This window comes from Podarcis vaucheri (genome assembly GCF_965113315.1).
Source record: "Podarcis vaucheri genome assembly, chromosome: Z".
NCBI classification, from domain to species: domain Eukaryota; kingdom Metazoa; phylum Chordata; class Lepidosauria; order Squamata; family Lacertidae; genus Podarcis; species Podarcis vaucheri.
The window spans coordinates 36,467,097-36,495,052 of record NC_138758.1 but is presented as its reverse complement, the minus strand read 5'-3'; the positions used below and the strand labels follow the sequence as shown (position 1 = coordinate 36,495,052).

Below are 27,956 nucleotides of genomic sequence, written 5' to 3'. Positions count from 1 at the left end.
GAACAGAAACAAATGCCTCCTTTATTGGATGCAGAGTTTACAAACAATCTTGATTGCCATGGAGAGAGAAAGAGGACTGAGATGGAGAGAGGTTCGGTCAGAGTAGACAATACTGATGGACAAATAGTTTGATTTGTTCTAAAGTTATGTTCCTACTTCACAGTCCATCTGTGATGGGAGCAGTTAGCCTGGGATTATAGTGGTGCTGAAACTCTTGTCAATAGCTGATCCATAAGAATTTCACCAGAGGTCAAAGAGAGCATGAAGCCTTTCAGTGGAGATAACAATTCACATCTACGGCAGAAAGCAACAGGGGTCAACCTGAATTCAGACCTGGAGAAGGTGTGAAGAGCCCAAGAGCCCAGAACCCTGTCCAGTTTGGCTGGATCATCCACCAACCATGAAGTCCCCCGCCCCAACAAACTACCTGTTAAGAACTCCAGAGCTCAATTCAGGAACCTGGGATTGAATCCTATCACAGGGGACCATAATGGACTGCAGGCTCCTGTGAGTGTGTGGGCAGGTATTGTCGGATCCAGAAGAGAAGTGGGATCACTTGATAACTACCACCAAACCTCTAGAATAGCCATGTGTGGTATGTGGTGGCCTCTGGATACTTCTGGACTCCATCTCCCATCAGCCTCTGCAGCAAGGATGGCAGGGCTGGCCCAAGATGTGTTGACACCTGAAGCTGACTCCAAAATAGTACCCCCCCCTCCCTGCCAAGGAAGAAGAGGGGAGGGAAGATCTACTTCAGGAACAAGGGGTAGAAAGAAATATTGACATTGGGATCTGCTTAAAATTCCTGACACCCGCAAAGTTGTGAGCTTTCTTTAGGAAGACCCCAAAATTGTTGAGCTTTTTTGAGGAAACCTAACCCAATAATAGTGATTTTAAGCTTTTTGAGCTGTTTCCACTGCTTTTTCCATTGTGTTGCCCTACATCCGGGTTTTCTCTGACATTTTGACGATTTGGCAAAATTCCTCCCCCCCCCCCGATGCCATTTTTACACCTGCAAACCAGGACATGTCAGGAATTTTCCTGACGTATGGCAAGTTTACATCTGCTGCCCTGGTGGATCCTGCTACCATAGGAAGAGATCTCACCTTGTCTAGCCCTGGAGGATGACCAGGTTAAGGATAATGGAGTCCAGCAACATCTCGTTCCCTATTTCTGCTTTAAACTTAAGAATGATGTGAAGAAGTGCTTATTCCTCTACCATTTACTTTTCTCTCCATTTTTGCCATGGCTTCATCTTACACTCAGCCTCTTTTCTCGTCCCCAGAAATATATCTAACTTGGATGCCTGAGTCAATGGGCAAAATAGGGAGGACCATACAGGCCTCACATCATGAACAAGAAACCAAGATGGTGGAAATCACCCAAGGAACTTGGATGGAAATATTGAAATACTAAAATAAAAAATTAAGAGAGTCCCCCACCTAGTTCTCACACTTAGGAATAATGAGACTTTGCCAGAGCAGAATCCCCTCATCATTCCCGACCAGACCAAAAGGTCCATTAATCCCTCCCCGGTGCTCTGTTTCTGACAGTGGGCAGCCAAAGGCTGCTGGGAATCTTGAAAGCAGGGCCCAGAGGCCCCGCCCTGCCCCCCTTCTCTTGTTCAGACGGTAGACGTGTGCCTGAAGATGGAAGTTCCATTTGCCAAGCCCCACTAAAAGCCGCTGCTGGATGGGTCCACCACAAAAATCCCCCTGCCCCTTTCCCCTGCGCGCTCACCAATGCCTTGGTGCCCACCAGTTCACGGCAGTGCCAGGGGACTTCCTCCCGACCTCACAGCACCATAGTGGGGATGTGGTGAGCAAGGGAGGTGGGGTGCGGCACAGGCAGGGCCGGCGAATGCGACTGCAGGGAGCCATTGGGGGGCCGGTGCCTGGCACTCTTCTGGTGGGCCCGCAGGCCGGCCAGCTGGGAATAGGCACTTTGGCAGACCTGGCACTTGTAAGGGCGCTCGCCGGTGTGGAGCCGGACGTGGTTGCGGAGGGTGGAGGACTGGCTGAAGCGGCGGTTGCAGAAGCGGCAGACAAAGGGTTTGTCCAGGGTGTGGATGCGCATGTGGGAGCGGAGGTTGCTGCGGGAGTTGAATCCGCGGTGGCAGATGACGCAGCGCATGCGGCCGGTGGAACTGGCACCTGCTTCAGCTGCGTGGAAGTCCTCTGCAGGGGCAATGGACAAAAGGGAGAAGTTTAGGTTATTTCCAGCAACAAACCCCACTCCCAAACAAAACATCATTTTATACACTTAGGCTTCATCTGTAACTATATATTTTAAATAGTTTCATACCGCTTTTTAAACACTCATGGCTTCCCCTCAAAGAATCCTGGGAGCTGTAGTTTGTTCAGGGCGCTGTTATTTCCCTCCCAGAGCTACAATTCCCAGAGGAATTGTTTAAACCAGACATAGGAAAACTTGGCCCTCCAGATGTTTTGAGACTACAATTCCCATCACCCCTGACCTCTGGTACTGTTAGCTAGGGATGATGGGAGTTGTAGTCCCAAAACATCTGGAGGGCCGAGTTTGGCTATGCCTGGTTTAAACCACTGTAATAGCTGCAGCACTGTGAGGGGAATAGATACTATTTCATTCGGGTTGTGACTTTCTAGATAAAATCTGGTGAAGAAGAATGCCTTTTCAGGGGATGAAAAGGTTTTACAGAGCAGTCCTACATGTTATGTACTCAGAAGGCTGGTGATGAGTGAAAGTTATTATTATTATTATTATTATTATTATTATTATTATTATTATTATTGTTATTACAAGTTATATGCCACTTGACTGTAAAAAAACAACCCTCAAAATCGTTTAGAAAAAGATTAAAATAATGAAATCATCAGTAAAAAAAATGTTAAAAACAATTATTTAAAACTAAAAAAGAAGAAGAAGCTATAAGCCACTTCTTTGTGTCTGGGTAGGCTTGCCTAAACAAAAATGGTTTTAACAGGTGCTGAAAACAATATAGTGAAAGCACCTGCTTGTTATCACTAAGCAGGGAGTTCCAAAGTGTGGGTGCTGCCATGCTAAAAGATCTGATTTCTTACAAATCTGGAATGAGTATTATGCAGCTCCTGTAACAGGGCCTGTTCTGCAGATTGAAGCAGTTGAGTGGGCCTACTTGTGACCTTGCAGGTAAGCTGGGTACAAGCTGCTAAGGGCTTTATATACGAATAGTAACACCTTGAACCTGGCCTGGTAGCAAATCAGCAACCAGTGATCTCTGAGTGCAGGTTTATATGCTGATATGGCCTCACTCCTGTCAGCAATCATGCTGCAGCATTCTGCACCAATTGCAACTTCTGGGACAAGCATGAGGGATGGCCCACTTAGAGCGCATTGCATTAATCCACTCCTGAAGTAAACGAGATATTGAGCCCCTGGTTTTAATAAAAAATTATATAATCCTATAGGGCCTGATCCATCCCCACAAAGGAGCCCTTTTCCCTCACCCTGCCTGGCCTCAGTAGCTCACGTGCAGTGCAGGGGCTGCCATTTTGCACACGGGAGGTCACAGTCACCCTCCGGTTCACCCCCTCCAGCCATCCCTCGTCTCCCAAGGAGCACCCTACCTTGGAAGTTACTCATGCCCGGAGCAGGTGAGCCCACAGATGGGGACGGATCAAGCCCATATTCTATATGTATGTCATTAATGAAATAAACAATGCAATTAATATTTATCATGGAGGGTCGTGCAGCAACATCAGCACCACTCTATATACAACAGGAACGAAAACTTTAAAAAGACACAGCCCGAATGAAATAATATCTTTTAAAAATTCATTGCATGCCCTCAGATTCCCAAAATTAGAAACCACTTCTCTCCTTTTCCCTATAAATACTTCTCCTTGATAGCTTCAAAGACCTACTGTGGGCACAATTATGCCCTGGATTTTTACTGGAAGACTCTATCAGTGCAGACCTGTTTGAGATCTGGATCTCACAACTCTGGAACTTAATGCCAATGGACAAACTGGCAACCCATATGTGAGAGAGTCGAACAGGCAAGAAACCTGGTATAGTTTTATTATGTATGCAACATTAGTGGGACATGGTTACAGGCCTCCGAGGACATATGGCAACTTGCAGAGTGATATATTTGTTTATAAATTGAAAGTTGAAAGTAATTAACTAGATATTTGGTACTTCTGTGCAGGAGGCGGGAATTGCTGAATATCGATTGTCGCTTTTTTTTTGTAAATAAGTGAAAATAAGAAAATATTTTGAGGGGGGATTGCATTCCAGCAAGCCCCAGCAAAGTAAGATAAAAACATTAAAAATAGCAGCGGTCCAGTTGATGCATTCGTTTGAAACCCAGCAGCAAGATTAAACGTTAAGAGATTTGTCAATTTTATTTAAAGGCTTCCCCTGAAAAGATACAAAATGGCGGGCCTCCATCAGGAGACTACCCCCCCCCCCATACACACAAGTTGTGATGCTGCAACTGACGAACAACAAGAATTAAAATGCATGTCTGCATTGCAGGATAAAAATGGTTACACCTTTCTTTCCCCCCAGGGATACCTAAAACATTTACAACAGATGGTATTAAAAATATGTGGCACTCAGCATCAGCTGGAAAAAGAATAACTCATAAATCGCATGTCAAAATGCTCAAAGGACCCTGAAAAATTCTGTGTGGTTTGGTGGGGTACCATCTTATGTGCATCAGACACGTGAGACTCCCTCTCCTCGGTACAGCGTGGAGTTTGACTTTCCTGGTGGTCTTAAGTACTTTACCAACCTATTATTAAGTCTGTTCTCAGATACACTGCACTGCTTTTTGTATTTGTTTTGTATTGATTTCTTCAAATTACTTTTTCTAAAAAGAGAGAGAGAGAGAGAGAGAGAGAGAGAAACAGGAGGGACTGATTCCCACTTCCTCCCCACTCCACCCCACAAATCCCGCAAAGTTTCAGAGGGAAATCTTAAGAAAGGCAAGTTTTATACAATGCCAACCCTGAGCAGAATTCAACCATCTCCTCACCGTGCTTACTCTTCTTCTGCTCTTCCTCAAGTCCCAGCACTCCAGGGATCCCCAAGAAGGTATTGTGGGAGTTCCCATACCAAACGAGCAATTCTTGATCCGGAGGAATCATCTGTAGAGAGAGAAGAGGGGGAACGGCTTTAAAAGAGGGTTAGAAAAATTTATGGAGGAAGAGGAGGCTCTCCATGGCTAGACTGTGCCTCCATGGCTGAAGGTGGCAATGCTTCTGAGTGCTAGTAGCTGGAAACCACAGGAAGGGGAGAGCTTTTGTTCTCAGGTCCTGGGGCTGGTCAGCTGTTGTGAGGATTGTGCTGATACCCTTCTAACCATTATTCTATATTATGATATGTCCAAAGTGTCTTTCCCTGTGCTTAAAAGCTGCAATGTTTAACCAATTAGATTAGGAGTGGGGAACACTTTTCAGCCCAAGGGCTGCATTCTATTTTGGGTGACCTTCCAAGGGCCACATGACAGTGGTAGGTGGGTCCAGAGGGAAAAGTGAATGGAGCAATGCATGTAAAAATGTCTCTTTGTTTTGGTGGCTAGTTTCTCTGTCCTCCATCCAGGAAACCAGAAGAGGCATTATCAAACCTCAAATTCCCTCAAGCAAGGCCATTGAGGGATATGGCTTTTATAAGAAGAGCTCAAGGGCGAGAAAGCGAGACCTGGAGGGCCATTTCCCCACCCTTGAATTAGATTAATCAGTTGGAGAAAAAAGGATAATCTAAGACATGCCATAATCGTTCCGGCAGGAGATATTTATTTATTTATTTGTTTGTTTGTTTGTTTTATGTTTAATCTTTTGGCTGCACCTAGTAAAGGAGGATAGCCTTTTTGAAATAGAAAAGGAGCTAGCCTCTTCTGCCAGGCAAACAGCTGCAGTTTAAAATATATATAAAAACTGTAGATGGAAAGCATCATTTTAAAACAGGCATCCTCTCCACTCTGAAATATCCATTACATACAAGAGGTTATCTGAAATCAGGTGACCAGAGAGGGGGCCTCCTTAGCACTGCCTCCCCACATTTCTGGGAACAGCCTCCTCACCGAGGCTTGCCCAGTGCTAACTGTAATATCAATTCTGGTGCCAAACAAAAGAGAAAGAAACATTTTCCAGGCTTGGATGAAAATGTTATACCAGCCTTTTGCAGAGAAAGGTGGTGCAATTTCTCTGCAAAAACACCCTCACATTCCACTACATCACACAGAGAGCAGTTATTTTCTTTTACGAAAGCTAAGTAGCAAAATGGCAAAAGGCGTTAGAGAGATCTTCTGCAGGAGAAAAGAACCTCCCCCTCCCCAAAAATAAACCTACAAGTGTTGCTAAAATCTTAACTATCATTTTCACATTAGGAGACAAAACCCCAGACATGAAAGATGGCGCGTAATAACTGTTCTTAGCACTTGGGTGTGCGTAGGCTGTGTTTGCATCTCTCTCTTTCTCTCTCTCTGTGTGTGTGTGTGTTGCATTTCAGAATATGCTGCAGGGGTAGATGCTCTCTGTGTGTGGTCTTCAGGTTCCAGCATTTCCCCAAATTTGCAAAGCTTCACTTGTCCACTAAAGTGAAACAGATAGATCACCTAAAGCAGTGTTTCCCAACCTTTTTTGAGCAAAGGCACACTTGTTTCATGAAAAAAATCTCGAGGCACACCACCATTACAGCCCCGTGACGTCAGCGCGCAGCGTCACGCCGGGAGGGACATGAATTGCTAGCAAATTACATAATCACCTCCTTGAGGGCTGGCTCATCTTCTCCGAAGGCAGAACCCCATTAATTAACAGCACAGACTCACACCATAGCCAAGACGAGGGGGGGAAACCTCAGTCATGCACAGTCATGCACATGTGGGGGCTAAATGAGGACGAAGACCGGGCAGAGAGCAGGGTTCAAATCACCCCACCTGGCCAGGACAATCCCTGGGTGCTCCCTTGGGCCACTCGCCTGACCCACCTCGCAGGGCTGTTGTTGCGAGGATAACACGGGGAGAACCACGCGCGCCCCCGGGAGCTCCTTGGAGGAGAAAGTGGGCGATGAATGCAATGCACGAAATATATGAGAGGCAACCAGGTTTTGCAGGTGAGGGGCCCCCGCCAGCCTCCGCTTCCAACACCCAGCGCAACGACGCCGAAGTTTCCCCCCGGGCTCGGCTCGGGGAGCAGCGCTGCTCCCCCCGGCTCCCCTTCACCCTCCCGGCTCTCTCTGCCGCCCACTGGGGACCCCCCTCACCTGCCAAGTCCGGAGCGCCGGTGGAAGTTGCATGCATGCATGCAGGGCGCCGCGTTCATTGCATTGCACTGCACTCCATGCAACGCCTGCACGCATGCACTGCCTTGCACGCCCGCCAAGGGGTCTCCCCGCGGTCCGATGCGTCCCCTCCGGCGCGGATGCAGGATTGCAAAAATAAAAAACCCCCGACGCAGCCCTACCTGGGGGGCAGCCTCCGCCTCCGCCGCTCCGCCTCCGCGGGGATCCCCGGGCTCCATCCTGCCTTCCGATCTCCGCGGGGGCGCAGGCAGGCTGCGCGGGGTCTGCGCGGAAGAGCCCCTGCCCGCCCGGCCGCCGCCACTGCGCTCATTCCATGGCTGGGAGAAGAGCGCTTCAAACAAAACGACCGGCCCGCCAGGAAACGTAGTTCGCGCACCCTGTGCGGGCGCGGAGCCAAGGGCGAGGGGACTACGGATCCCGGCAGCCCCCGCGCCAGGGACGGAGGGGGAGAGGCCGGGTGCAGGGATGGAGGGACGGGTGGGCGAGCGAGTGAGTGAGTGGCAGCTGCCAAGCCTTGGCCGAGAGCCAGAAAGGGCCTCCCCGGAGGAGGAGGAGGGAGGCGCAGAGAGGGAGGGAGGGAGGGAACCCCAGGGGTCATCTAGTGACAGCGCCCCAATCGAAAATTTGACTTTTTTTAAAAAAAAATATCTTTCGAATTTTTTAATTTTTCCCGCGGCACACCAGGCAACATCTCGCGGCACACTAGTGTGCCGCGGAACAGTGGTTGGGAAACACTGACCTAAAGCCAGCAGCTGAGTGACTTCCAGCCCTCCAGATGTTGTTGGACTCTGGTATGGTGTAAGGCAGGAAGTGCAACAATAGGTGGCGCCAGAGCCAATGAGGGGCAGAGCTGATGGATTCCAGTTTTCTCCCCATCTTCCTCCTCCTGGCTGAGTTCTACAAAGGCAACTCTGACACTCAGGAGGAAGAAGCTGGTAGCCAGTTCCGCTCCATGGACTAAATTTAAGAAAGAAGGTAGACAGGTAAGGGCTGGCTGATGGCAGACTGAAGTTGATGGGGCACCTCCCTGTTTGCCCTAATGGTCCATTCTCCTATAGAAATTATGTAGAGATGTTCTCAGCTGCACCTTATATAAGAGGCAAAACTAAAAAGTGGATAGCCTCTTAACATGGGCATAGCCGGGGGGGGTAGGGGATAGCTCCCCCCACCAATCAAGTAAATAAATAAAAATACTTAGCTAACTGACCAATCAAAGACAGCATAAAAACCTGTACGGGGAAAGCATATTGTGTCAAACACCTAAAAGTCCACAACAAAATACAATTTCCAATAAGAATTCCATAGAGCTGCCGCCTCTGGCTTTCAAGATTTCAAAGAAGAGCCTGATGGATCAGGCCAGTGGCCCAACCAGTCCAGTATCCTGTTCTCACAGTAGCCAAGACCCGCAAATAGGATCCGAGCCCAAGATCACTCTCTCCTTCTGTGGTTTCCAGCAACTGGAATTCAGAATCATTACGTCCTCTGGTTGTGGAGGCAGAGCATAGCCATCGTGGCTAGTAGCCATGAATAGGCTCTACCCGCCACAAATGTGCCCAATCCCCTTCTAAAGCCATCCTAGTTTAATGACACAGAAGTTCCTTTGCATTTCAGCAGCAAAACAAGTATACCAGTAAATTGCTTTCCCTTAGCACTACATTGGATTCAGTCCTCTGTTTCTACACTGAACTCCCCAGCACCAGAAGAATAATAAAAAGTCTGAAGAAGCATCAGCAACTTAGGTTGAGGGCAAGTATTTTTGCTCTCGCCCATTCCCTTGTCCGTAACACCCTTACCTCAATGGCCTTGTAAAAGATGCTGTTCCCAATTTGGACCACCTCCAGGTTCTGCTCCTGCTCATTTCTAGCACACTTGATGTATGTCATCCAGCTGCGATGGTCCTCTTGGCTGGCGTCAATGAAATAACGGACAGTTCCATCTTCATTGAAGACCTGGAAAAAAGGGCAAGAGGGTTTCAGTCCATGAATCACACCCACCTACCACATCTGAAAAGATGCATCCAAGTTATCCCACCCCAGGAAAGGTGTCACCAGTGTGTTAGAAAAGTTGTAGAAAATTATCAGGAGCATCAAGGTTTTTTAAAAATTGGGCTTTTAAATCTTTCTGCACCCTACATAAAACTTATTTTTCTCACAGTGGCCAGCCAGATGTTCCTACGGAAAAGCCTGCAAAACAGGCCCGAGTGCAACAGCAACCCTCTCTTCCTGTGGCTTCCAGCTACTGGGCATTCAGAAGTATTACTGCCTCCGGCCATGGATGCAGAGCATTTAGCCATTGTGGCTGGTAGCCATGGATAGCCTTGTTCCATAGTTGAACCAAGAGCTGCATGAAGAAGTCCTTTCTTTGATCTGTCCTGAATCCTTCAACATTCAGCTTCATTGGATGCTCATGTGTTCTAGCATCACGAGAGAGGAAGGAAAGCTTTTCTCTATCCACTTTGTCCATGCCAGGCATAAATTTATACACTTATATCATGTCTACTATGGCAACCTAGTCTGCTTGTGTGACAGAGCCATCTATTCCACCGCCTCCTTCTGACTCATTCTTTCCCACAGGCATTCCCTGCGTTCCTAATAGCTGCATTAGTTCATAATCATAGAGTCTTCTGAGAAGGCCCATAAATGGATGCTGAAGGCAACAATGCCTCTGGAAGTTTGCCCACCCTCGCAAGTGATATTCTCAGGTACAATGTCTCTAAATACCTCAAGGACTGCCTCTCCCCATATGAACCACTCTAGACCCTGCAAGCTTCACCTGAAGCCGTTCTTTGTTGCCTCAGCCACAAGAGGCCTTGGGGGTGGAAACACAAGAATGCATATTTTCTGCGGTGGCTCTCCGTTTGTGGAAGGCTCTCCCCAGGGAAGCTCCCCTGGCACCTTTTGCGTCAGGCAAAAACATTCCTCTTTTCTCAGGCCTTTGGCTAATTAAATGTTCTATGGCCTTTTAAACTGGGGGGGGGGGTATTGTTTTTGTCTGTTACTATCTCACGTATTTTTGTGTTTTTGTATTGTAAACCACCCTATGAAAGGTGGTATAAAAAACTAATTAATAAAATAATAAATGGGTAGGTTTTATTTAGTTAGCCCGGCTCATAACCATCAATTGACTTCTAATCCTCTTTTCAAGCAATCTAAGATGGCAGCTCTCAAACATACACACTGCAGACCACTCAGAAATCACTCGGAGTGGGGATCCTAGAACCGGAGAGTTGTAAGGGACCCTGATGTTCATCTAGCCCAGGGGTCAGCAAACTTTCAGCAGGGGGCTGGTCCACTGTCCCTCAGACCTTATGGGGGGCCAGATTATTATTTTTTTGGGGGGGGGGATGAACGAATTCCTATGCCCCACAAATAACCCAGATGCATTTTAAATAAAAGGACACATTCTACTTATGTAAAAACACGCTGATTCCCAGACCATCCACGGGCCGGATTTAGAAGGTGATTGGGCCGGATCCGGCCCCCGGGCCTTAGTTTGCCTACCCATGATCTGGTCCAACCCCCTGCAGTGCAGGATGTCTCTCAGCAGACTTCTGAATAAACTTTTATTTGTTCTGGAAATCAAAGCGCATATCACTCACACTTGAAGCATTGTGATCTTGCCATTCTAATATGACAGGTGTGCCTGTTTTATACACTGGACTAGCATCAATTTGTGGAAATTGTGGGCTGTAGACTAGGCCATTGTTAAGAGTGTTTGTTGCTCCAAATGGCCTCAATCTCTGTCATCAGGAATGGGAGGATAAAAGGAAATACAAGGCCAAGTATACATATTATGGGCTGTTTCGCAACCCTAAGTAAAGGGACGTAGCTCAGAGCTGGAGCACCCACTTTGCAAGTAGAATGTCCCTGGTTCAATCCCTAGCATCTCTTCTTTCCCCTTCCTAATGGGGGAATGCCTATTAAAAAAAGAGGCATTCTTCCATCTCTTGCATCCCATCTCTTCATTCAGGGATAGAAGACCTGTGGCCTTTCAGAGGTTCTTGGACTTCAACGCCCATCATTCCTGGACCATTGGCCATGCTGGCTGCATGGGTTCATGGGAGTTGGAGTCCCACAACATCTGGAGAGCTATGGCTTCCCCACCCCGTTCCAAGAAAAGCCAGCCTCCTCTCTCATGTGGACACATCCTTGCTTCTTTACCTCCCACATCAGATTGTTGTTTTTGCAAAGGTCCACATGCTCTGGGGAGATGATCCGGCCAGTGAAAGGTCCCATCTCTGTGCCTGCTTTGATCCAGGTCTTAGAAAAGATGCCCAGCCCTTCTCCAGGGATGGAACTCTGGGCAATAATGACCTCTGAAGGCAGCACCAAGCTGGATAGCTTCTGGACCTCTGTGGGTCGGAGAGAAAGAGAAACGGGAGGGAGAGAAAGAAGTTAAGCTATACCAACGGTTCCCAAACTTTTTTGGGGAGCCCAAAATGCTCCCCGCCCCACACTATAAAAAGCATCATTCACAATAGCAGTTTGCACAACCCATTAAGGATTAAGCTAATAACACAATAAAATTCAAAACAGAAATAATTAGTTGCAAATTTATTCAAAATCCAGTTAAAACAATTCAGTGGAATAGAGTGTAAGGAAGTCCACAAAGTTCTGATTTTCCCCATGATGACTACTGTACTTCAATTGTTGTTTTTTAGAAATATCAAATTATTTCAAAAATTTCTCCTTTTTTATTGGTGCCCCTGCTTCACTAGAACTCTAAACAAGCACAAACCCCTGTGTTGCAAAATGTAAGAATCTACAAAAATGGAAACGCAACAGGCAACATGCTTAGGCTGCCCCTTGGGTAATCCAGCATTCAGAGCAAGCAGGAACAGAGCAATGGGAACTGCCTCATCTTTGGATCAAAGCAGCCCAGTATCCCATTTCCGCCAGTGGCCAGCAGATGTCTCTGAGCCCTTGTGAGCAGGTTGCAAAGGCAAAGTCTGTCATCTCCGAACATCTCGTCTATACTGCCTCTGTAAATTGAGGGCATGGTTAGCACAGCTGAGAGATTTGTCATGAATTTTCACCAATCCTCAGTTCTTGCTCCTGGTTAAAAATTCCACTAACATCAGTGGGTTTCCCCCCATGCCTTTTCTCAAACTCAGCTGTCCCGAATTTGCAATATGGGAAGAACAACAGAACTACCATAATAGAGTTGTCATTCGGAGTCCCAAAAACAACACCTGTTTTTGTACACTGGGCATTTGAAAGGCAGTGGGGGAGCACAAAATCATGATTTGAGGTTCTGCTACTGCCACCGTTCGCATCAGCCACCTAAGGCAGACACCACACTTTGCCTAATGGTAGAGCCAGCCATTCAGTGTTTTATCATGATCATGCAATTGGTTGCTCGTATCTTCCAAAGTATGAGCCCGACTGCTGGATCAGGCAAAGATCCAGAGGCGAAACTAGGCTTTATTTTCACCTGGGTCAAAGGCCCAGTTTGGCGTGCGCGCGCACACACACACACACACACACACAAGCATTTGTGTACACATACACAGGCTGAGAGCCTCAATGGTGCCCCTCTGAATGCTTCACACCACACCACCCCCTGTAGCTACAGCTCTGCAAAGGCCTATTTAGTCCAACATCCTGTTCTCACAGGGCCTGAGCAGATGCCCATTGCGGGAAGCCCACAAGCAGGACCTGAGTTCAAGAGCACTGTCCCCTTCTGTGGTTTCCAGCAACCAGCATTCAGAAGCATTGCTGCCTCCGATAGTGGTGGGAGAGCATAGCTATCAGGGTTAACAGCAATTGCCTCCCCTTTCACAATTCTCACTGTCCAGAGGATGCAAGAAAAGAAACACAGAACACCTGGGTTGGGTCAGGAAAAGAGCCCGGGGAAAATGGATCCCATATCTCACTATCTCCATAGTGGGAGGAAGGCAACTGGCTCGTGTGCCAGTAATATGAGCAGCTGACAGTGAAACCGAGAGCTCTCTCCCAGTTCATTGCCACTTTGCTTCCATTGTCATCTCTTCGAAGAGATGCTTTTTTAAAGGTGAGGCAGGTTAAAAAGAGGCGCTCACCTCTCCAGTGCAGGCAGAAATCTAGCAAATTGCATAATTGTGCTGGTGGTACCCAAGCTGGAAATGCAACTCGATCTGGGGACTGATTTAGGTGAGTGTTTGGTGTTAAAGCAAGCTGGTGCTGTGTGCACACATTACTGGCTTAAAATGCACTGAGACCATTCTTTTTCACAATTTGGATTGAATCTGGGATTTTTTAGAGGGCGATACATCAAAATGCAGCATTTCTTAAGAAAGGACAGGATAGATATGGATGGGGGTTAATGTCATGTGTACCCAGTGCTTTTTTCTGGGGGGACGCAGGGGTATGCATACTCCTAAACATTTTGTGAATCTAAGTTTGGCCTCATTGAGGGGCAGTATTTCAATATGAGTGGGGAAATGAGAGTAGCCCTAAACATTTTTTTTTTTTTAAGAAAAAAAGCACTGTGTATACCACTTCCCAAACCAGTGAAGGGAGTGCTCTGGATGCATAGTAAGACGAAGCGTATATACAGCCAAGAGTCTCTGGAGAATACCAGGGGGTTATGGCTGCATTACTGTTTTGTATTAAGGGCTATAGGAGCAGGCTGGAAGAATAATTATGCATTTTTCAAAGTGCATATGCCACTTGATTGTAAAGAAGAACAAAGCAATTTATAAAATTATGAAATGATCAGTTTTTTAAAAAAGCAGTTCAAAGCAACTATTTGAAACCTAAAAAAATAATTAAAATCAAGGAGAAGCTAAAAACCAGTTTGAAAGACACATTATATGTCTCTCTGGGGAGGCTTGCCTAAATAAAAATATATTTAGCAGGCGCTGAAAATAGATTACAACAAAATTGGCTACCTGAGGTCAATGGGCAGGGAGTTCCAAAGTTGTGGGTGCTGCAATGGAAGAAGTAGGATTGAGGTATACTGGGTCGCAAATGAAAGACCAGTGTAAAACCCAATCTATTCTTGATTTGTTGGTTTATAAAAAGGTTTCTAGACAGGCTTTCAGTTCTTAAAGGGGTCACAAGACATGTAAGGATGGTGCACATTCACACAAAGGGAACACCCATGAAGGAACAGATGCCCCTTTGCCTACACAAAAGAATGTTGGGAACTGTAGTTTTCCCCCACAGAACTACAGTTCCCATCACCCTTCAGAAACTACAGTTTCTGGTAGTATTACTACTACTACTACTATTAGTGTGCTTTGCATGTACAGTGTGTACACAGCCTAACCCAATGTATATAAATTCCTCTGGGAGATTTCACTCATTGCCCCATCAATATGCATAAAGCATCACAGAACTGGGTGCACTGACTCATGCTCAAAGCCCCACCGCCACCGTTATTCTCAAATCTTTCCTCTGTCATCTCCTTCTCTGTCTAAATTTAGAAGCACCCTGCGGCAGAGACTTGTCCAGGTTACATTATTATGGAAGTATCACACTACTTGGATTAAACAGGCCATGCCCACCATGTATATTTAAAGCCTATTTAATGCACCTTTACATCATGTGGCTTCCCCCACCCACCCAGTATCCTGGGAGCTGCAGTTTGTGGAGGGTTCTGGGTAAACTACAGTTCCCATGATTCTTTGGGGGAGCCATGTGCTTGAAATGTGTACTAAATGTGCTTTAAAAGTATGGTGCAATTGCAGAGAATTATTATTGTTGTTGTTGTTATTTTGGGTGTGTGCGCATGTGTAAGCCCTTTTAAATTGAGAGAGATTGACTATGTTAGATCTATCCCCTGAGTGAGAACTTAGTTCAACGCAGCCTATTCATTCCAGTGCGTAGATGATCAAAAACCAGGAGTGCAAGACGGCACAGGAACAGTTGTACTATCTATAAAACACACTCTGTTAAACCTACATGGCAGTCCCTGCTGCAAACACACGTCCCTTTTTAAGAGGCGATTGGACTTCTCCAGCTAAGAAGCCAACACAGTTGGTGAGTGCTGACAGCAATGGAGACAAGAGAGGGCTGTTGATCCAGAAGTGGAGCCAATATGAAGTTTGCAGAAGTATGAAAAGCATTTTAAGAAAACTAAAAGAGGCACATCCCTCTTGTGTACAAATGAGTGCCATGGGAAATAAAGCTAATGGAAAGAAAAATAGGAAAGGAATGGAGTATTATGGTGAAGGGCATGGGTGGCTGGCTGGGTGGTGAATACCCAACAAACATTTTATCACAAGCCTCACTTGTAAGTAATGTTTGAACGTATTTTGGATTCTACAGCTCAAGCCTTGTCTCTATAACAAAGTACATCCTATACACATAACAGAACGCTCTCCCCAGAGAGGCTTGCTTGGAACCTTCATTATACACCTTTAGGCGCCGAGCAAAAATTTTCCTCTTCAACCAGGCCTTGGGCTGATTAACATCTTACACACTTTTTAAATGTTTGGGCAGGGACAGTTATTGTTTTGTGGTTTTTGTTCTTGTTTTTATTATGCATGTTGTGTTTTTATTTTGTATTTTATGTTGCGAACCGCCCTGAGATCTAGAGATGGTAGGTGGTATACAAATTTAATTAGTAAAATAAAATAAATGAACACTGAACACCCGTAGAGCACCTCAGCACACCACAAAAGCAGGTGATAGCATGAGCCACATCAGCATAACACGTGGAGGAACGGTGTGCTTCCATGCTATGTTCTCTTGAAGAGATTTGCGTTATTCTTTAGCCATAAGGTTACAGCAATCATTTTTTAAAAAAAAATGCTTACCTCTGAATATCAGGTGCCAAGAAGAAAGAATGGGGTGGGCTGTCCCTTTAAACCTGGCATTTGGCTGTCCTCCATTGGAGACAGGATGTTAAAGCAGATCAACCATTTTGTCTGATTCATCAAGGCTCTCCCTATATGCTCTTAAAATCACTTACGTTCCGAAAATGTAGCTTCCAGATTCAGGAAATGGGCCAGTTACCAATTTGCCCATCACACACGCACGCACACCCCCTACAAACACACAGAGACACACAATTGTCACAAACCATCACTGTTGTGTGTGGGGGACCCTTCTCTGTTGAGTGGAACCCTGATGAGTGTCCTCAAAGTCTTATCTTGATGACCCCACAGACCCCTGCCAGGAACCAACCATACATACTAGGAATGCACACGCTTTCATGATAATCCACACAGACACACATCTACAAATCACGCTGAACACAATGCCCATGTGAGGGTATGTGGAACACATAGGTCCCCCTTGCTGCACCACCCAACCACAGACCCCAAAAGCACAATCACTTGGCCCTCACTTGCCAACTTAGAGAGGTGTGCAGATGTTTGGGGTAGCTGTGAATTGGGGTCATTGTGGAATATGTCGGCAGAGGATTATAGCCCACTGAGTTTTACTCAGAGTAGATTCACTGTTGGATATAAGCAAGAGTATTGGGGGCTCCTGGGTGTGGCTTTCTCAAAGAAAAGTATGCACTGGTTAACTAATTGGTTAAGATGTCCCCACTGAAACTTTAAGTTCCACTTCAGGGGAAGGGGGAATGTCCGTGGAAAAGTGGAAGAGCATTATGAGTGCAGAAGGCCCAGGCTGAACCCCCCCCCCCACAATGGCATCTCCAGGGAAGGCAGGGAAGATGCCCCACCTGAAACTTTGAAGAACTAGTGGTTGTTAGTGTAGACAATACTGAGCTAGCTGGCCCCAGGGTCTGACTCAGTGTAAGACCTCACTTTTTGTTTTAATCAGTCGCTTATTCAGAACCATGAGGACTAGATCCTTAGTTATAGGGAAAAGCTGCAGCTCAGCAGCAGAGCATCCGCTCTGAGTGCAGAAGATCCCAGGTTCAGTCACCAATGGCATCTGCAGGTAGAACTGGGAAGGCACCCAATCTGAAACCCTGGGAAGCTGCTGCCAGCCAGTGTAGACAATACTGAGCTAGATAGTCCTAAGATCTGGACTGGTATACAAGCAATGTTTGTGTTCCAGTTGTGCATTGAAGTATGATTCAACTCTGAACTAAATAGTTTTATGGGGACCTCAAAATAAGATAAGTCCAGCCCTGTTGCATTGGGAGTGGGGTCCTCCTCATTTTGCTGAGTGGGGTCTAGACATCTGCTGTGCACAAGTCTTGCCCTGTTCCTTGCATGGGCAGTGAGAAAAACAGTTCTCTTTCGTCCACATTCATGGGACCTTTTTTTTGTTTCAAAGCAGCTCTGTTGGCCCACCTCTTTCCAGTGGGCTTGCACACCCTCCCCATCATCAGTGGCGCCACCAGGGCAGGACTTGTCTGGGGACCCTCTCAGCAGAATAAGCTGGAGCCCCCACCCCTCAAATGTATAACTGCCACAGTTGGAGCTAAGTGAAGTTAATGCACATTACCAGCTGAGCTGAGGAACACAGGGAGCTCCACATACTGTAGCTCCATTTTGTCTACACTGACTGGCAGCAGCTCTCCAGAATTTCAGATGGGGTTTCCCTCCCTACCCTACCTGGAGATGCCATCCAGGGTCGAACCTGGGAACTTTTGCATGCACATCAGGTGCTCTACCGCTGAGCTATGACTCCTGCCCTAAAAGCAAATTAGGTTTCTAGTCCTTGTTGTTCTGGGGAAATAAACATATTTATTTTGCAGGAACACAAAACAACACACACAGAGGCAAATAGTCATCAAGTCCAGAGTTGAAAATTGTGTGCTTGCTGGTTTCCCACAGGCATTTGGTTGGCCACTGTGAGAACATGACCGCCAGACTAGACAGAACCCCTGGCCTGATCCAAGCAGAGATCTTTTGGGGATTCTAAACTGCGCCCCTGCTAACCTCACACACAGAGTCTTTTCACTCACAGATCTTCATTGATGGGGTGTGCAGCACAACGCCCCTTGACTGAGGCCCTGTGGGGTGCATATACCCCATGGAACGGGGTGGAGGAGAGCTGGTGCATAATCTTTTACAAGCCTCCCTTTCTAAGCCAACCTGGGAAAAAGTGGGATGTGGAACAAGGGGGTTCCTGGGCTGGAGGGGGGGAGGGTGGAGAGGGTTAAATAGTGTCCATTGCACTCCATAAAGCAATTTGTCACACTGTTTAAAGTGATCTGCATTCATTTAAGTCCCTTGGATAGAAAATCACTAATTCTAAATTCATTAGCCTTTGGAGATCGCTGTTTGCCCGTCCATGGTCGGCCCTGAATGCCCTCAGAAACTTGTTCTAAAAGGCCCAGGAATTTCTCTGGACAAAATGGGAGAGATTAGCTGGTTGACATCCCCTGAAAGGCCACAGAATGGAGTTTTCATGGCAAATTAAGAAAGGAACAGTAATCTTCCAGGGAGGGTGGGGGGAGTGTAGAAGCAGGGAGTCACAGAGATGCCAGCAGGGAAAATAGACCGTCCTAGGATTGATGAATGAGGGGAAAGCACTTGAGACATTTTGAAGAAAAAGAAAAATGTGACCCCCCCCATCAACCCTTTCTTCTTCTTCTCTCCACCCCCCCTCCCAAATTGCCCTTTTAAAGTTCTTGGTTTAAGTGGGAATTTCTCCCCCCCCCACCCCGGCCCTCAGGTCAGGCCCAAGTTAACTAAATGAATTTAAAATTTCCTTTATCAGTCAGCTGCTATTACACGCCTAATAAGAATTTAAATGCCAAAGGCTTTTCAAAGAGAGAGAGAATGAGGCTCATACTTTTTGGGGGGTGAAGAGCTAAATTCAAGGGGAAGACAGGGAGTGAGAAAGGCAGAAAAGGAATATATATATATATATATATATATATATATATATATATATATATATATATATGAGAGAGATAGATTTAAAAACATCTTTGGGAAGGAGGTCAGAATATGGCACAAATTTACACTCTGGTTATGTTGAGGGGCAGAAAAGTATGCGTTTAGTTCTTCTGAAAGGGCGGGTGAGGAGAAGGAGGGGAGAGGTTTTTGGAGACCATTCAGAGAACACTGATGGGAAAATCCCAGTATCAGAGTGCTTTCAGAATTGGTCTATTAGGCTTTTACAGAAGCTGGATGTGTTGGCTGATTTATTTATTTTGTTTTGGGGTTTAAATTTTTATTTTCTCCTGGGGGAGCGAATCAAGATCTCCTGTTACTTCATCCTTTTGGGGGGGGGGGTGGAGATCTCAACCTGATCAAGCTTTTTAGAATTCTTTTTGAGGACAGGTAAGTTACTTCCCATCCGTCCCCCTCTAGGAGCACATACTTTTGCTGTTGCTGCCGGCATCCTTCTATCTCGAGGGACAATGGAAGAGTGGGGTAAAATGAAACTGTTGGAGAGTTACAGCGCCTGCTGTGGAAGCTGCCTCCATACTGACTCAGACCACTGGCTCCATCTGCTCAATATTGGCTACACGGATTAGCAGTGGCTTTCCCAGGCTTTCAGACATGGTTCTCCCCCTACCTGGAAATGCCAGTGAGACCTTCTGCATGCAAAGCAGCCGCTCTACCACTGAGCTACTAGCCTTCCCCTTAAAAAGAACTAAGATTCCAGTCCTCGTGGTTCTGAATTCGAGTTTGATTTAAGTAGGGACGTGGGGAGCTGCCTTCTACTGAGCCAGACCAGTGGTCCATCTAGTTCAATATTGCCTACACTGACTGGCAGCAGCTCTCCATGAGGTCTCTCCCAACGCTACCAGGAAATGACACTGTGGATTGAACCTGGGACTTTCCACCTCTACCGCACTTCCCTTTATTTCTGGGGTTGCAGAGAGTGCAAGGAGAGAAACTCTGGTTATTTTTAGCAAGACTTTTACGCATCGTTGGTTAGAGGGGGGGGGAATTATTTTCGAAAACCGATGCTTTGGGGGGAGGGTGTGAAATGAGGGGCGGAAGAGGGGGTGCTGGAAATTACTCAGCACGTTTTTCTTGTGAGCCAGGGGTTCTAAAAGAACTTTGTGTCTCGCAGATTTGGGGAAAAGAGATCCCTGATGAATCCACAGGCGGAATGGGATGCCTTTAGGGCATTTCTTAATAAAGGCACATTTTTGTTTAGGCGGAGCTAATACTGTCGAGAGCTACCTCGGGGCTTCATCGCGTCCGGTTTCAGTGGGAGAGATTTCGAAAGCGCGCCTCAGTTTTCCTCATGTAAGGCAACCTCCCCCCCTCCCAAAAAGTATGTCTTGGAGTCCCGCTGAACTGCCCAGGAATGCAACACTCAGTTTATAGCCCTCTTCGGGTTTTGTTTTTTTTTAAACCAGACAAACTTCCTAAGGCTGTAACCCTAACCCACTTACCTGGGAGTAAGCTCCAAGGGATGCAACAGAACTAACTCCCAAGCAAACACGACTGGGATCAAACTTTCCAGCTGCCATCCTGACCCCACTTACCTGGGAGCAAGACCAGTTGAATGCAACAGGACTTACTCCTGAGTAGACACGGTTAGGTTTGAGCTTGGAAATTATTCTCTCACACCCTTCTAGACCTCTATCCACACACACCCCCCGACCCTCTAGGAGGTCTCTGAGAGCGATAGACTCACCTCCAGAGAAGGACTGAGCCAGGACCTCCGCCGTGAAGGCCGTTTTGGGGTTGCTGTGCGCTCCTCCTCCGCCTCCTCCGCCTCCACCGCCACAGCCCCCGGCGGCCTTCTCCTCGAAGAGCTGCTCGCCCAGGACGTTCCTCCACCGGCCGTAGAGGAAGCTGTGCAGGATGTCCGACGTGATCACCTCGGCCAGCGAGAGCCCGGGCCCCTTCAGCCCCGCCTTGAGGACCAGGGCTTCCGCGGGGAGCACGGAGCCCATCATAAGGACAAGGTGGGGCGAGGCTTCAAGGGAGATGGTAGGTTTTGGGGTGTGTGGGAGTGTGTGTGAAAATGGGGGGCAAGCTTGGAGCTGGGGTCTGCGTGGGGGTCAGAGATCCTGGGCAGCTGGCTCTGATCTGTTCGGGGAAAGAGAGAGAGAGAGAATGAGAGAGAGAATGAGAGGGAGGTGGGCTGTCCCAGGAGCAAGTGGAGACCCCCAAGCCACTGCCTGCTTAGCAAGTGGCAACACAGTCTTCTGGGCCCAGATCCTGAGGGCTGGTACTATATATGCGCTCCGATGACCCCTCTAATTGGTTATTAATAACCCCCCTCCCCTACCACCCTGACGTCGCAAGATAGACTTGTTCTACCAGAAGGAGCCAGCGCTTGAGAAAAGGGAGAGAGTGGGAAGGAGGGAGGGGGGCCCTCCTCCTTTAGAGGGGGTGGGGGCAGCTGATCTAGGCAGAGGTGGGGGGAGAGGGAGAGGCGGAGAGTCTGCCTTTCCTAGCCCACCCTGAGCCCACCAATGGAGGCAGAGACAGAGAGAGGCAGGACGATGTGTAAGGGGGGGGGGGAGAGAATCACATCTTTCGACACCTGCTATTTCCAAAGGTTCCTGGCACACACAAAAAGCCTTGCCAGCCTCTTTAAACAACTCCCGGGAGGACTAGAGAGGAGAAGAGAGTTTAAAAATTAAAATAATAATGTTGATAATAATCTAGGAAGGGATTCTGGCACACGCAGAGATCTCATCGCACCTGCAAGGTCCGGGGATCTATCCCCTCCCCCCTCGATTGGAAAGAGGGGTCTTTTCTTAAAGCGCAAAGAAGGGAATACTGAGGCTAGGATGAAGTGGGTCTTCATTAATGGGGCAAGTGGAGAGCCTCCATACACCCGCCCAGGGGTGTAAGGAGCGAGCGATCGGCTGGCGTTCCAGCCGAGAAACAGAAAACGACGAGAAAACGAGAACTGGGAATCTTAGACGTGAAACTGACCAGGGAAATGGACGAGGCGCGCTGCGCTTGGTTTGGAAACTGAGAGACAGCGCAGATCGGTGGGGTCCTCTTATGTTTTTGAAACAGTATGAATAAATATAGATAGATACTTCTCCCACCTGCCCCAGCTCCCAAATATTACGCAGACCTCCTCAAAATCTCGAATCCTGCTTTCCTTAACAAAATCCACAGCACACGCGCCTTAAGATGTTCGATTCCTTCCTAAGAGTTTCTGAGCTAGTGGAGACGGGGATCCGCGCGCCTCTTTGGACGCTCGTTTCCACCCAAGCGCTTTCTCTCCCAATCCGATCGCCAGATACTGTATTATGGACACAGGTCGTTTTGGGAAGAGACGGGGACGCCCGGCGATGGAAAAGGGGGAGCTGGGTCCCCATAGGAAACTCGGGGGCGCTCGCTCTCACGCAAAGATTGAGGGTTGTTCAGGAAGATAGAATTTCAGTGTAGGATTAGGCTTGAGAGAGATTGAGAATAAGAGACTACAGAAGAAATTGTTTTAAGCAGATAGGTCAAGAGGAATTTTCTAAAGCGCTGGAGCTTGTTCGAAGAACGTCTCTACCTAGCTGGATGGATGGGGCAGAAAGAACGCAAAAGCCGCTCTGTAGATCCGCTGCTCGGAACCGCTTTTAAGCGGCAGAAACGGGAACGTCTGAATAATAATAAAAAAACTAGCCTTACAGAATTACCTGGGTGAGAATACAGAATGTCCTGGTCGTGTGCTGATTTTTTAAAAGCAACAATCTTTATCTGTCTCACGCATACCATACGCGCTTTTTCGTTTTAAAAACGAAAATGTTTTTTCATAGTTGACGTTTTGAGGGATGATCGAGAAACGAACCAAGGATTCTAAATAAAAACAAATATTCCAAATTTGTCAGTCTCTTTCTTTTTCAAATAACGCCGCCCCACTTTTTAAAATCCGGAGTGGAACTAGATTAGAGAGAGAGAAGCAATTTGTTTTTCTTACATTTCAGAACAGAAATCCCCCCCCTCTTTAATACCAAAAATGATAATGTCGACGGCTATCGTTATAACCAATGATAATTAGATACGGATCGGTTCCCCTTCACCACCAATTAAGTTGCCTCAAACCGGATCAAGAGGCGAAAACGCTTTCAAATCCGTTTAGGCGCCTACGAGACAGGGGTCCAGGTCTAGGATGTCTTCTTAAAGCTTCGCAAAGTGCATCATCCCTAAAACTCTCCGGCGGAATACAGGATCTGCCCTTTTAGGCTGAAGGCTACGGGACCGAGAAAGATTTGATTGACGGCTGAAAAACCCCCAGTAGGAAACATTTTTATTTTATTTTCTCCCCGACACCCCCCACTTTTCTAAGCGTCAGTAACAGAAGCAGATTATAGGGGCGACGCGCTATTTCTCTCCCTGGGCATAAACACAGTCCTGAGAGAATAGAGGGTTCAAAAACAAAACAAAACAAAACCCAGGCAGCCATCTGCGCAGCCCGGAACCAGGTTTGCAAGTCCCGAACAGGTAATCGGGAGTCTCTTTCCCAGGGGAAAACGGGCACTGCCAGGCTCCTCAGAGCGGCCACCTTTCGCTTAGGGAGGATCCGATATGTAAATCGGAAAGGAACTCAGAATTTCTATTATTTCTATTATTACTATTATTATTATTATTGGCGTCGTCGTCGTCGTCATTAAACAGAACCACAGACATCTGAAATAGGTTAAAAGCAACGCCTTAAACTCGGATTTAGGGGCGCAAAGTTTGTGAACAGCTGATATATAGAGAGAGAGGGAGAGAGACGCACAAGCGCACGAGAGAGATAGATAGAAGAAACACGGAGGCACATACATCAAGATAGACAGACAGACACACGCGCACACCCACCAGAAAGAGAATTAGACATACACAATTAGATACACGCAGAGAGTTAGATAGATATGCACAAAGGTATACACGCACACACGATAGAGAACGAGCGAGAGAACGAGTTAGATGAGTTAGATAATACACATCGGTACGCGCACGTTATTTAGAGAGATACGCAGAAAGTTAGATACAGAGAGACACACAGAAAGAGACATGCAATATATAGTTATGCACAGATATACACGGTGGAGTAAGACACATATGCACACTGTATATATACTTAATACACACATACTGTATAGATAAACACAGAAATACAGATAGATATAGGGAGTTAGACAGAAACACGGAAACCAGACGTATTAGAGACTCAAAGGTTAAAATTTACGCCCCCTCCCCGCAGGTCTTCCCAGCTCAGCACCTCCTCAGTCGTCCCCTTTGAGATCCTCACTCTTCCCCTCTTCAAAAGGTAATTTTGCCACTGGCTGGAGAGGACCAACTTCGCAATCGATAGGTGCGGGGGTGGGGGTGGTGGGAATTAAATATCTCCGGCCTCGCTGTCCCCTAAGAAGATGTTTTAGGTATTAAAAGATTTAGAGGGGGAAAGCTATTCCTCAAATAAATGAGTAAAAAGTCTGTTGTGTCTTTAAAGCTCCCTGGATTTCTTGGGTAGAGGCGTAGGAAAGCTGATTTGCTTTGCCATTCAGGTCAAGAGATATGAGGCAGGGAAAGAACTTGCATTTGACTCTTTGTCCTGTAGGACGCGGATTCTCACAACCGCTTTACACGGATCATCTATTTCGCAAGACGTTGAGGTTGAAGACGAAAACGGAGCGAGGAGGTGAGGTTGGGAAGCTGGAAACCTCTTTCCTTTGACAGGTTTTTGTGATCGCTGACCCGGGTTCACACGGGTTTCCCATCCATACTAGCAAAGTTGCGCCTGTGCTGTGCAGTGCATGTTTTGCTTGTTGCACGTACGGGTTTGTTTTTTTTTTAAAAAAATCTTTAGTAAGAAAGAAGCTTGAAACGGTGGAGTACAAATCACTTGTGAAGCAGCGCGGCCCCGTGACAGATTCATCAGCACGGAATAAAAGGATCTGATTATGGATAGGGTGTTTTAATTGCAGAAATTTTATTGCTAAATGAAAATTCCGGACGGGAGGAGAATACTCTCTTTCGCAACAGGCATCCATCCACGCTTGCGAGTTGCCACCTTTCTTTCCTGGGTTTGTCCTCGCGCCTTTAACGCGCCACACGCGTTTCGGAGGGGAAACTGCGCGTGGGGTTCTGATCATAGGAAAAAAACTCTCCCAGCTGATTATTTTGGCCTGGCTGTTGCTGGTTAACAAAAGTAAGGGGTGCGGGCTGTTGACGTGAAACCCAATACCTGTATGCTTTATCTCTTTAGAGACTTTTTGCTTCTCCTGATCGGAGGACACATTGCAAGGGACGAAGCTCCCGTTCAGCAAAGGCTTCCAACAAGGTCCCATCAGCTGCTCATTTCAGGCAGGGGTTGTATGCGAGGGAAAGTTTGCAAATCACCCGGAGAGCTACTCATGAGCATATTAACACTAAGGCTGCCCAGGGACTTTACTAGGCACCCAGAATATTCCGAGAACAGACATCTGTTTACGGGCCATTTGCAAAGTTAGAAAGTACAGCTGCAAATGTGGGGTTTAAAAGTCACAGGAAGCCAGTCAATTCCATGCCCCATCCAAAGCATCAAAAGTAAGTTATTTGACTGTCAGATCTCTTCACCTATCAGAAAAGTTCTTCAGGTAATTTGCATCCAACCTTCGGTCACCTTCTAAACCAGTTCCACTTCAATTAGATCACACCCCCAGGAACGTCAAAAAGATCCCCCTCAGAGTCAGTTTAATTGTCCGTCAGTTACTCCCATTTATTACTCCCCCAAGTCATCCCTGGGTAAAGTCTTCTCGATTTAAGAAACACATAGCTAAACTCTAGAATTTATTTCCAGAAGAAGTAGCAATCGCCACCAACTCAGATGGTATCAAAAATTAGGCAAAATTGTGGAGGACAAAGCTCTTGATAATATCCTACTCAGCCACCATGAAAAGTCACACACCCTTCTTTTGATTTCCTCTGAATCTGTTACTCAGAAACACTCAGGACAATTCGGGGCCCAGGCTATGTCAGCCTAGTAAAGGCTACCACCCTGGTAAAGTAGCCTGGATGTGAGACCTCATGGGGACTCACCTGCAGGCTGCAATGGCTTATATCATGGATGGGGGAACTTTTTCAAAACTTCAGGCAACATCCTTTAGGACAGCCATGTCTAGAGGTAAGAGAGCTTTCAAGTCCCCCAGCCAAAATACATGAACGGAGGATGAGGGACGGGGGGACGGACGACGACCCAGATTCAGCAGCTCATGCTTCAATAAGCCCCTTCACTGGAAGACAACACTTCCAAGTTTGCTTCACATATTGTATAACAGGTGAAAACACTGCCCCTTTCTGGCTCTCAGGAAGGCCCCAACTCTGGCACTTGCCTACACAAGCTTCCTTCTCCTCTAGAGCAGTCGTGTGCAGTTGGCCAGGCACTGAATCTGATGATCGCTCAACTACCCTGCCCCTGGTGGCCACTCCATTAGGGCAAGTGGGGCACTGCCCCACCAACCTCAGCATGCCCTCAGCCAGCCCCCACCTGCTTTCCTTTCCTACCTGCAACCACTCCGAAGGGCAGTGTCTGCCAGCTTTCTCCTCCTTAAGTCTCAGGTTGCCCTTGTAGAACTCAGCAGGGAGGAGGATTGGGGCAAACCTAGAATTGGTTTGTTCTGCCTGTCGCTGGCTGTGGCGCCACCTACTGTTGGGCTCCCTGCCTTCCACCCTACCAACCCCAATGAACACCATCCATCACTAGCCCTGGAATTAATGTGGGGGTGGGGAGCAGCTGGCCCAAGCTCTACTGAGAAGCTGAAGCAGCCAGCATGGGAACCTTCAGTGCTGTGGCTGGAACTGCGGGATCTGGAGGTTCTTTAGGGGTTTCTGCTAGTGTGGGAGTCCACTGGGATATTTAGGGAGGCTTTTCACCGGAGGCAGTTTTAGGGCAGCACAACAGTGATTTAGAATGGTGTGAGAGGTGGAGAGGGATGCCAAATTTTAGTGTTGCCCAGGACACCACTGAAGTCCAAGAGCCCAAAGTCTGCCACTGCTTTCGCAGACACCCTAGTAGGTTCTGGAGGGCACACTGTCACCTGCAGGCACCACACCGGCAAAGCCTGACCTAAACAGCCTCCATTTCTTCAGTTGAACTGCATGAGGTGCTTGGATGTGAGGCTGCACTGGTGGACTTGACAGAGGGCCAAGAATGTATTTATCTCCAAGTGACTCAGCAAATAGATTTCTTCAACTTAATGCGGAGCCTAAACTGACTGCCAGGTCTGAATTGTGGAAGGGATCTCTGGTAGGCACCCACCACCCACACCAGTCCCAAACTGGTCTGACCAGCTGGTGATATCTGAGGCACTGAGTACAGTGGTACCTCAGGTTAAGAACTTAATTCGTTCTGGAGGTCCATGCTTAACCTGAAACTGTTCTTAACCTGAGGTACCACTTTAGCTAATGGGGCCTCCTCCTGCCACTGTGCAATTTCTGTTCTCATCCTGATGCAAAGTTCTTAACCTGAGGTACTATTTCTGGGTTAGCGGAGTCTGTCACCTGAAGCTTCTGTAACCTGAGGTACCACTGTACTGGGGGCGGGGGGATGGGTTTGTGTTGATATGGATTGGGCTGATCCCTTATTTAATTATTGGCTCCACCTCTTTCAGCTTTGTCTGTGCCCCCTCTTTAAAGAAACACACAATCCAATCCAAACCAGTGCAATCCAGTGTGAACTACTCTATTCTCATATTGTATCATCTCATCATATCATATCATCATATCATATCATATCATATCATATCATATCATATCATATCATATCATATCATATCATATCATATCATGGTGATACATACTTGCCTGGGCTTTAAGATAATAACCTGCTGTCTCCTACCCAGCTTTATAATGTTACAGATACCGCAAGCTGGATGCACCCCCTCTCTGAAACGGCAGTCAGGATATAGAAAATTCTGAGCCAGGCAGACCCCTAGTCTGACTCAGG

At 47.1% G+C, this 27,956-nt stretch overlaps 1 protein-coding gene and 1 long non-coding RNA gene across 9 annotated transcripts; one reads left to right on the top strand and one right to left on the bottom strand.

The window, feature by feature from the left end:
* On the bottom strand, positions 1-27,956 carry PRDM12 (PR/SET domain 12). 8 transcript variants are annotated; one of them, XR_014215580.1, is made up of 9 exons: positions 27,811-27,956; positions 22,684-22,843; positions 20,724-21,121; positions 11,427-11,617; positions 9,060-9,215; positions 5,000-5,111; positions 3,585-3,647; positions 428-2,177; positions 1-294 (listed from the first exon to the last, which is right to left on the bottom strand). XR_014215580.1 is itself a non-coding variant. In XM_082207860.1 (9 exons), exons 3-9 carry the CDS (start codon positions 20,986-20,988, stop codon positions 289-291), a joined length of 1,017 nt encoding a protein of 338 aa, XP_082063986.1. In that variant the 5' UTR covers positions 20,989-21,121; positions 22,684-22,843; positions 27,811-27,956; the 3' UTR covers positions 1-288. The 8 variants fall into 8 exon arrangements, 6 of the variants coding, with proteins under 6 accessions (XP_082063986.1, XP_082063981.1, XP_082063985.1 ...); XR_014215581.1 differs by having other exon boundaries at positions 1,741-2,177; XM_082207860.1 differs by having other exon boundaries at positions 1,954-2,177.
* On the top strand, positions 9,148-9,777 carry LOC309523775. Its single transcript, XR_014215608.1, has 2 exons — positions 9,148-9,307; positions 9,421-9,777. It is a non-coding gene; the product is annotated as an uncharacterized lncRNA (long non-coding RNA).